The sequence below is a fragment of the Condylura cristata genome, unplaced genomic scaffold, assembly GCF_000260355.1.
Source record: "Condylura cristata isolate star-nosed mole 26May11 unplaced genomic scaffold, ConCri1.0 scaffold00030, whole genome shotgun sequence".
NCBI lineage: Eukaryota > Metazoa > Chordata > Mammalia > Eulipotyphla > Talpidae > Condylura > Condylura cristata.
Genome location: NW_004567131.1, coordinates 24,075,602 through 24,086,661, shown reverse-complemented (window position 1 = coordinate 24,086,661; position 11,060 = coordinate 24,075,602). Strand labels below are relative to the sequence as shown.

The following is an 11,060-nucleotide window of genomic DNA, read 5'->3' as shown; positions in this document are numbered from 1 at the left end:
ATCCTCTCACCCTCCGCATCTCTGGCCTGTACCCCAGTTCTGTACAAATAAATAAATAAATCTTTTAAAAAAAAATTCTAAGATTCTATGAAGAACAGAAACATAGATACTATAATGTGGGAGAATATACAGAAAGATCCATGAAGGTGGCAGAATATTGGCTATGGTTTAAAGAATGGATAATGTAGGATCAGTTGAGATAAAGATATTTAAATGGGGATAATAATACTAAGAAGGTGTAAAATGGGAATGAATATTGTGTTTATGGTGGAAAAAGTAGGAGTGTGACTAAGTAGAAAATACATAATAGGAAGCAGAAATAATATTGAGTAAGTCAAGCCTGGAAGGCCTTAACAAATATCCTAGGTCATCCATTCCCAACTATCTATTGAGGATAAACAACAGAATTCAAAGCAAAATGGGTATGGCTCTAGAAATTTATATCTGGCTACATTTACATATGAAAAAGATGTATATGCATCCACATACTCAACAAATATATCAACTATATATGTAAACAAATTACTTGACAAATACTCCAGTCAAAACTGGTAAGGACAAAATATAAACAATAGTGGTGAATTGATATAGAAAATATATAGTTAAACTGAATAATGATGCTATGAGTCACAGTGTAATTCTTAAGAAAGAATTCCCTGAGATAATGATGATACATTGTAAGATTAAGAGTTAATGCCTCGGAATTGAAATTCTCTCTCTATATATTTCCTTTTTAAGGTAAAGGAATTTTTTTTTAAAAGAATGAGATCATTGCCTAGTTATTACACAAGTTTAAATGTCTGCTCAGTAAGATACAGGTTAGTAAAAGTTCCAGATAATCCAAACAAAACAATAACCAATCAATTCAGAAAAAGGAAAGAAAACACAAAAGAAATGTAACAAAGAAAAATCAAAAACAAAATAAAATGATAAGTATAAGTAAAACATATCAATGATCAAATAACTAAATTAATCAGATTTGGCACAAAACAAACACTACCATATTTTATTTTCTGTACTGATATGTTGTCTGGTTATTTCCTCCACTTGATCTTACAGAATATGAATTTAGATCTTTTTCACCAAGATATAGAACATTTCTATTACTCTTTTATATTTACAGAAACTCATTCCCTGAGCTCCACCCCAGAAAGATAACCATTATTTTGACATAAAAATCATCAAGTAGTCTTTCTACTCTTGAACTTCATATACAATGGGATCTCTCTCTCTTCAACATTTGCCTTCATTAGCTTAGCACAATGTTTTTTGAGGTGCATTTACATTTTTGTATGGTGAGGTCATATTTTTATGGTCATACAGCCTTACATTGGAATATAATGGCTGTGGTCTTTTCTTTCAGCTGAGGCTGTCATGAATAAAACTGCAATGGACATTTCTATATACGTCATTTGTGAATAAATGCCTTCCTTTCTCTTAGGCATAGACCTCGCAATGGAATTTAGGAGTCATAGGGTGGACATATATTTACCTTTCAGAGAAACTATTGAACAATTTTCTAAATTGTCTCTCAAAAGTTTACATGCCTCACCAAATCTTGGTGTTATCCGACTTTTTAATTTGCCCTTCACACCTCTTTGAGTCTATATTTAAGACCATCTGCTTTTCACAGCTGTTATAGTGGAAGAAATGCCCTTCTGTTTCCTCCTACAATCACCTCCTAACCAGAAGCAGAAACATTCTCATTATTTTTTTAGAGTTCTCTTCTGCCCCTTTCACTAATTCTGACTCAGTCACATCTATTTATAATAGCAGCTTTGTTTCTGCTATTACACTTGCTATCCTATCAATTGTCTTTCCTGCTCACAAATTAGTTTCCATTAGATAGGGTCAGATTTAATGGTTTCTTGGTAGTGAGCCAGCAAGAGGTGAAAGATAAAGTTTCATCGTTCAGCTTACAGCTATTCTTCACCTCCACTGGACCACCAGTCCAATTACTCCCTCTCACTTCTTCACTTTTTACCCTGGTTAGATGTTATGACTTGTTATTTTAACACTCCTACCAAACCTAAACTTCCTTCTTCTATCTTTTCATGGAATCAATGAAAAGATATATAAAAGCCATGAACAAATATTACTAGCATTTGCTTTGCATTTTAACCCAAACAAAGTTGACAAAGTTGAACTACAGGGAAAATTAATATCACTATAAATGCATGATCAATAATTTTAAAAAGTGGTGCCCAGATTCACTAGTGGGGGTTTTCCTGTAGATGCTGAATTCTGTTCTGCAAGGCTATTGTCTCACGTAAAGCTCAGTTTGCTCTACTTATGTCCAATTCTAAATCTCTACTAGGCCAGACCTGGGGGTACTCCAGGGCTAGATTATCCATAGTACTACTAAGGGGCAACTCTTCTGGGGATTTGTCTTAATGCTGCATGTGCCCAATAACATCTTTCTACTTCTGGTCAAATTAGAAAGTCTTCCAGACATTCTGTGAGCGCCATGACATAATGAGATTGGCACTTCCTGACAGGTGTGCCTGCCTTGTTGTGTGGTTCCACCTTGTGCAGACTAGAATTTAAAGAAGCAAGGGGACCATTAACCAGCTCTCTGGAGCTAAATAGCTATGTAGTTCCCTCCTTTCTACACTCTGCCCTGAAAATTTCATCTGAAATCAGCCTCTCTGAACACTTATTTTACAAAACTCATTGAATTTGTTTTTAAAAAACAAACTTTTCCTAGGTATCATCAGCCCCCAGGTTCAGCATCAACTCTCCTCCCCTAGACAAAAAAAATAAAAATCTTATCAACTGTTAACTTTTCTACAATTTCTCACCCCTCACCTCCTGTTTAACATCTCTATTCTAACTTTCCCCTCAAGTCACTAAAATAATTCCATTAACGCCGTCACCAATGATCATGTCACCTACCACTTCTTGAAAGTTTTATTTCATTTCTAGAGATGAAAACAATGAAATCATACTTGAAACTATAAACACTGAACTTATTTGTGAGACCTCTATTTTTCTGGGTAAATATTCACATTTTTTATTCACGGTAGTGGGGTGTTGAAAATAGTTGGGATTTCTATTTTTGTTTCTGCACAGCTATGTGCAGCTATGAATTTCACTAAGATAATACTAAGGGCACAACATTGTTTCTTATTTTAATGATGGTCAACTGTACCATCATTTAGTTGGGTGGCTCAGTCCAAAAACCTTGAGACATTTCAATACTCCCTTTCCCACATTCACACAGGACCCATCAGCAAGTCCTGCGGTCTCTCCCTCGAGCATGTGTGCTCCCTCTCTTCACACTGCACCTTCTCAGCGGGTCCTGGTCCTACCTGCACACCTTACTGCACCACTGCTGTAAGTAGCTTCAAGTTTCTCTTCTAGTGTTCACTCTCCCTCCACATTATAGCTAGAGTGATTTTTAAAAACATAAATCAGATGTCACTAGTCCTCTACCGCAGGTCCTTGCATAGCATTGTCTCTCACCACTGTTTTACTATAACACTGGTGAGAAAAATAAATCCCAGATAGGTCACTATGCGGCGTTTTCATGTTGTCCCCATATCCATGTGGGGCTTTATCTGGGTACTCCAGTTTCTTCCCATCCCAAATGCCCACTGGGGTCCACTGACCTGTGTAAATTGTTCTAGCCTACTCTCTAGTGAGAGTAGGTGTGAGAGTGAGTGTGGCCCATGATGGAAGAGCTTCCTGGGTCCCACCATAATACTACTAAGAGGTAACTCTTCTGAGGCCCTACCTTTCCCACCTTGCACCCCAGCTATCCTCTGGACTAGAATAAATGAGTTGAAAAATGATTGAATAAGAACAGTTACCAGCCTAACCTCACAAAGCTCTGAACCCTCGCTGATATACTGAGAATCAGTATTTTAGACCATCTTTACCATTTAAGACAATTCCTAACATTCTTCTCCACCAATCCCCAATGGGAAAAGATTCTCCTTTCATGTTAGAACTTTACTTCACACCTTCAACATTTCAGTATTTCTAAAGCTGATCGCATAAGCATGTGAACAAACATACCATGTTGAAACATGGAATGTCATGATTGTTTCAGAATTCTCAAAGGAACAAATATGAAAATATGTTTATACCAAAACTATAGCAGATATCTTAAATTCTTCTTTAACAGCTTTAAAAAATGTCAATGTTTTACTTTATCTCTGGTCATCATTTTGAAAGGGTGATGTGGAGTATGGGCAGCTTACAGGGAAGACTGAGACTGTGAGAGTCATCAAAGGAGGAGAAATCCAAATGTTTGGCAGAGAAAGAAGAAACTTGGCAGGACATTTGTTTCTCCTACAGAGCCTACAGCATTTTAGTAATTTTTTATTGAAAAAGGCACTGAGAATAAAATACTTATCACAGAAGGCCACATGACTAAATAAGCAACACTGTGCTATAATTACATATCCCATCTGCTTTCCCGTGAACTCATAGTAAGTTACTAGCAAGCTGATTGTGAAACTATAATTTCACAATCTTTGCAAAATAAACAATTATTTGCAGAAAGAATGAAATAAAGAGGAGGTATTTTGAGTAAACTTTGAGTATTAAGCTCAGTCAATTAGAATCTCCATAGGCTGAGAGGTCATGTTTATATCTTGAAGAAAGTGCTGCCGACCAGAGCTTCAAGGGTGAAAATGTCTCCCGTCTGCATAATCCAATATGGCCGCCACAAGTTCCCTGGGGCCCTTAAAAGCCTGAAGTGTAACTAATACAACTAAGAAACTGAAATTTTTAAGTTTATTTTCTAACTTCTAATTTTAATATAATTTTAATTATACATTCAAATTAAAATGACTACATGTGGTTAATGGCTATTGTATTAGAAGACTCACATTAAAAAGACAAAATTATAGGCTTGAACGCAAAAACACATGTGTCATGACAATTGAGTAATTTTTACGGTGCCAATAAATGTAAATAGCCTTTTAAATCTGTATTAAAATGTTTTTATCACGTAAGTGGTATGAAATCATGAAGATTTATTTTCACAAGAAAAGAGTAGACAGTGTCATAAGTGTGCTTTTTTAAGTGCATTTTTGACATGAAGTGGTTAGAGTCATTCCATTTCCTTCCTTACAAAAATAACCTCTAATAAAAATAGTCTCTAGGACCCTCCCTGGTGGCACAACGGGTTAAAGCTCAGCACTAAGAAGCTAGCAGCAGCTGCTTCAGCGTGAGTTTGATCCCTGGCCACAGAGGTGACCCACATAGTGCAGCAGACCTCTCCTCACCTGCCACTGCTCCCCTCAGCACTGTACTTCGTCAGTCTACCTGTTCTGCTCCCCACTCTGTCTCTGGTGAATCCTCTCACCGCCCTTGCACCTCTGGCCTGTACCCCAGTTCTGTATGAATAAATAAATCTTTTTTAGAAAAAAAAAAAAAACCTCTAAATTTCTTTTCGCCTTGCAAGTAACTAACTTTTATAATAGAAAGGTGACCAAAATGATAATTATTTATAAGTTCTGTATTCTTTTTATGAATTTACACTATATTTTATCAGTTCATGATGGTTTCCCTGTGATGAAACAGAAAGATGCAAACATAAGTCCTTATGACTTATTTTCCTATATAGAAAAATGTCTCTGCAGTTGGGCAGTGCATGACAGAGTTAAAGGAAGACTTCTGAGGTTGAAGAGCTTGTGAGAAAAACAGGGCCAGGCACATTCCATTCTCCCGAGAAGTCAAGTTTGGTTGCCCAGATGAGGAGGCAGCTTCTGCTAGTACACCCGGCTTTGATTCAGTGCTCCACACACTTCGCTCTCCCTGTTCCCATGTGAGAGAGAGAGACAGAAGGTGCTGACTCATTAACATAAAATCTTCGGTTTACTTGACAATCACTGAGGTTCCAGAGCCATGTCAGTCTCCTGTAAGTCTAGTTACTCACCAGCGAAGTTCACTTACTCCTGCAGTGGTAAGAGAACAGTTTCTATGCTCCCAAACTTGAAGTCCTGATCGGCAGCCACAACCGTCTCATCACACAAGGCCTCTGGGGACTTCAGTGATAGCTGATCTTCCAGAGTGGAAACCCTGTCTCTACTGACAGTTCATATCAACTTCTACAGTTGTGTAGAATGCTGAGAGCATCCTCCATTAAGTCATTAATAATACCAACATCTGCTAGGTTCTTACATAGCACGGGCACGGCCTATGCATTTGACATTTATCTCACTTTGCTTCACCACTGTGAACTTATTGCATCTTCACTGGGTTACACAGAGATTAGCCAATTTGCCCGATCATAGGTGGTATATGACAGAGTAAGGACTCAGACTCTGGCAGAATTGCTCTGGAGTCTGTCCTCTTATTTACTAAATCGCTTGATTTATACTAAAAATTCTCTATCATGGTACTTTTATAACAGGACCACTGTGGCACCAGAGGCCGCCGGGTATGCTGGCTTTGTTGGGGTTGGGGTGAGCTGTTTCAGCCCACCTTCTCCATGGCTTGGAGCCAGCAGTACTGCGAGGTTTGAGCCCCCTTATGGAATCTTTATTCACAGGGCTACTGTCATAGTGCCCAGAGTACCTGCTGATCAAGCAAAATGTACGGTCAGGCAGCGGGGCTTCCTACTAAGCTAAAAGTTCTGGTATCAGGAACATGCTGCAAAACAGCATCTGCTGAAAACAGCAAGCAGCTATTATGGCCAGATTAGCAAGATCTGCTAGAACAGCTTACTTATAAAGATCAGCAGGAAGTTAGGTGAGAACCGGGACTAGAGATATTATGCTCTGGTTAGCAGGTACTATGGAGCCCCCCAGCAATAGCCCTGACCACTCCACCCTGGCTTGCTCCAGATGATATTGCTTCTCCATGCATGTCCTTTTGCCATCTTCTCTGAACCTGTTTTGAAATAAATATGAGATTGCCCTTGGATTGCACATTTCTTCCTGATATAGCTGCTCTAGGCTTCTCATTGCGCCACATGAACTTTGAGTAATCTCTCAACCCATGTCACCCCCATCACTGCTGCCCCACGAGGTGACACCCCTAGCGCAAGGCAGCATCCCCTTGGGTAGCAGAGCCTGGATTTCTCTAACCCCGTTAATTAAGCACCACCTGCCAGCCAGCCAGCATAGTACATCCTTTAAAATGGCACAAGGGGTGATTGTTTCATTGTCTGCAGCTCCCAGTATGGGTGGGCCTCCCTGGGACCCCCTGGTCTGGTGCTGTCTGACCTTCAGACTATTGCTGCATGTCTCTCAGAGCCCCCCCCCCCCAATACCTCCACTTGCCGCTATGAGTTGGATCCTGGCCTGCTGTTTTGCACAGGCTCCAGGCCATTGTTGATCAGACGGTGCCATTTTGCAAGAGTGTCCATTTGGGGGAGGCTCTGCAGGCACTATCTGGGGTGAGACAGCCAGCCATTTTTGGCCTTAGAAACTCTACTTCCCCCAATCTCCTGTTTGTTAAATAAATCCCATTGTCATTGGACCCTGAGCCTGAGTTGTTTTCAATTGAGAGAATGGATAAGACCCACTGAGCGTGACCTTGCCCCATCCCTGCCACTGTCCTTTGTCCGTTCTCCCATTGTGGTAACACTCCTGTCAGTAGTCCTTTCATACAGTTATTTCATGGAAGTTGAATTTTATGAAAGCATCAGCATTAACTTTTAGCCAGACATGGAGATGCCCTGGGAAGGTCATTAAAGAGAGGCTAACAACCTGTGCAAACTACATTTTCAAAAAATATCAAAAAAGAAGCAAATTGCCATTAGTTGACACAGAGAAGTTTATGTTCTCAAGCAATTACAAATCTCCTCTTTTATATCTAGTTTAAGTTAAGCTACATCCTTCATAGAATGTAAAGAATCATATATAAGTAGTTATTTTGTGAGGGGGATGTGGGGGGCGATTCCCATGAAGAAAAACCTTACTGAGTTTGCAGGCACTATGAAATTTATGTGCTATTTTAAGTCAAGCAAAATGAGTTGAACAATACAAATTCCATTCAGGAGGTTAAGAAAATTAAAATAACTTGGGCAAATCTGGCAGCTTCACCACCACAGGTCTATAAGAAGCAGAAGTGTGACCAAGTTCCCATGTGTTACCCCCATGGTCCAAGAGCTCTCAGGGAGATTCCGACACTCAGCTCAGGGTCCTTCCAGATGCAAAGCCCTCAGTCTGTTGACTACATGTACTTGTCCCCATTCACACTTATTTGATGAAAAACATGCCACATGTCTGTTTCAAAATAAATGTCTGAAGTGAAAATTTTGCAATGTCATGTTCTTCTTCTGTGTTGTGGGGAAGGCATTACTTGAGCCACTGGTATAGATAAATATGATGTGCCCAGAGAGCTGGACTTCCCATGTCCAGTTGGTCATCTTCAGACAACCTTATATTAAGCTAGGATTTTTGAAAACTCCTTTGGATAATTAACACTAATGAGGGTCTGGCAAATGTAAACGTAAAATACTTAAGAGAATCATCAAAACTATTTTATTCATTGACTAGGATCATAAACATGTCATCCACAGAGTGGAAAAAACTAATAATTACTCCCCAATTGTGCTAATTCTGTAACAACAATGCTGTAACTGTGTGCTTATATAAAGTTAGATATAAACTGTGTGTTTACATAAAGTTAGTAATGTTACCATTACTCAGACTTTGGGCTCCTGCCACCGTATACTCTGTATATACTGGTTCATGCCAAATTATTTGAACAATTTATTTTTAAAATGGATTGTTAAATTTGCTACTAGCATTCAAATCAGAAACTTACCACATCCTTATGGGGAGGTTCTGCTTCCTTCTTTATCTTTTTACCCATTCTGGAAAAAGAGGCAGTCATGAGTACATTACATTTGTATTTGTTTCTCAGCTACTTGTGTCCTCAGGAGGAGATTAACTTCTTTCCTTAAAGTTTACCTTAAAAATACTATAAGTAAATCTATAGAAAGTATTGCACATGCACAAAAATATGTTTTTAAACTCCACTTCAAACTCTGTTAAAAGGAACTAATTGGTAAAATAGTCGAATATTAGTCCTGGTTCTAGTTTGAAAGAGGAAACATATTAGTGACATAACTCTTACTTACATAAAGGAAATAGTTTACCTTGCTTATCAATCATTTATATGGGGCTTACGAGACAAAATCTGAGTGATTTTTGAGATTGGCAAAAATGTTTTGTCACAAGAGGCGGAATTTTCATCTTCTTTCTCCCATTAATCTACTCCAAGCATCTAGAATAGTGTTTGGTACAAGGCAGGAATCTGATAATAATTATCATCTCTGCATTTCCCGAGAATAACAATTTTCTGAAAACTATCTAAGATTTATAACTCCAAATTAACAATTGTTTTATTTTCTCAGCTCCCAGAGTCTTTTCTAATATCACCCACATCTCAGTGAAAAAGTAAGATATATTCTCAGCAAATTGAAAGTACTCCTTGCAAAACCTTCTTCCACCTGCCCAAAGGTGAAAAGAGAAATAAACACTATCCATTCACCAGGGGAGTAACTCCATCTGGGTACAGAGAATCTTCCAAGATGTTGCTGACTATAACAGAATAACCCCAGGAACCTTTCAGAGTTTGGGGGTTACATTTGGCATTAAGGCAATCTCAGATGGAATATCCTAGTCTCAAGGAAATTAGTCTCAAGAGAAATTTTGGGAAGTAGAAAATCACTGAAGAGATTCTGCAAGGTCAGGGTTAATTTGGATGGTCTGTCAAGGAACAACAGCAACTCCTGGCATGAGAGACACATAACACAATTTATCACATACTTTAAAACTCACATGTTCATAGACACAGAGACTTCCCAAAGACATCTATTATGAGTCCCTACCTTCAGATTAATTAAATTGCAAGGTCTTTGAGGGACCAGGCAAGCTCACTCTGTGTTGCACTACTTCACACTCTATCAAGTATATTAAAGATACCCACATACTAATTAAGTTTAACTTTCATCACAGTCATTTTTGACATTTTGCCTATGAAATTATGCTGCCTTCAGTGCATATTATATAGATGCTTGAAGAGCACACACCCTAGAGTTGTGCCTGTAATCTCTTCAGGCAGACACACAGAAGCTGTTTGGTACAAATGAAGTTGGTTATTTATTATTAAAGACCAGGGGAAAAAATACTTCATAGCTCTTTATAACCAGTTCCAAAGTATTAACACCCTTGAATTGACAAAGCAATTCCACATGAGTAATATTCAAAAATCAATTAAATGACCCTTGATTTTCACTCATAAATTTACTTCAGGAGCATGGTTTTGAGTAGCTGTATATTGAAGACCACAGAGGCTGAAAGAGCTTAAACTCAGGGAGTTACAGTGAGGGAGCTGGTCATGGGCACTGCTTAGTTTGTACTGACATAGGCACGAAGCAATGAGCTTCAGAGATGATGCTAAGGGCTTAAAAAACTTAGCAAACTCTGCTTTCATTTAAATTCAACATGAAACAGCTAAATGACTTCTCTGATCTTTCAAGATTTGTTTTCTTTTAAAGCAAAACATGGCGATACAAGGAAATAAGTCTCTAACTTTTTGAAGTACACTGTTTCCTTTGGTTATTTTATACCTGCCAAAATTTACATAAAATTGACCTCTTTATCCATCTTAATTGCTCAGTTCTGTACAATATAAGTCTAGGATCATTATTATAGAAAATTTGGAAAGCAGAGAAGGGAGAATGGAGTAAATGAAAACTCAACAAGGAATAAACTTAGGGAAATCTGTATAATTCAGAAGCTTCAATTTCTTGTGTGTTGTTTTCTAGAGAGATTTTATCATCACACCTGGATTTCTACCCCCTATTTTCAACTTCCTTTCTTGGAACTATATTCTACTAACTTCTTAAAAATTTTGGGCTAGTTTATGAAATATCAGTCCTCATATATTGCTTCAAATCACTTAATCGGATCAGCATGTCATTTCAAATATTTTAAAATTCACTATTTATCTAGTTGGCCCCCTACTGTAGAATTTGTTTCCAATTAGCTGGATCATGGACAACACTGCAATGAAGAAATATCCTTAGGTTTAAAATTTTCACCCACATCTGCATCTGTTTCTTTAAGTAAAACCCTACCAGTGAAATA

At 38.2% G+C, this 11,060-nt stretch overlaps 1 protein-coding gene across 7 annotated transcripts in view; it reads right to left on the bottom strand.

Moving 5' to 3' along the window:
* Nucleotides 1-11,060, bottom strand: part of LOC101635560 (armadillo repeat-containing protein 3-like) — a 66,767-nt gene that overhangs the window by 39,085 nt on the left and 16,622 nt on the right. For all 7 annotated transcript variants that reach the window (XM_012731234.1, XM_012731235.1, XM_012731241.1 and 4 more), the window contains one exon: nucleotides 8,731-8,779. In XM_012731234.1, the coding sequence (XP_012586688.1) occupies nucleotides 8,731-8,779 (49 nt within the window). The remainder of the gene's footprint in view (nucleotides 1-8,730; nucleotides 8,780-11,060) is intronic.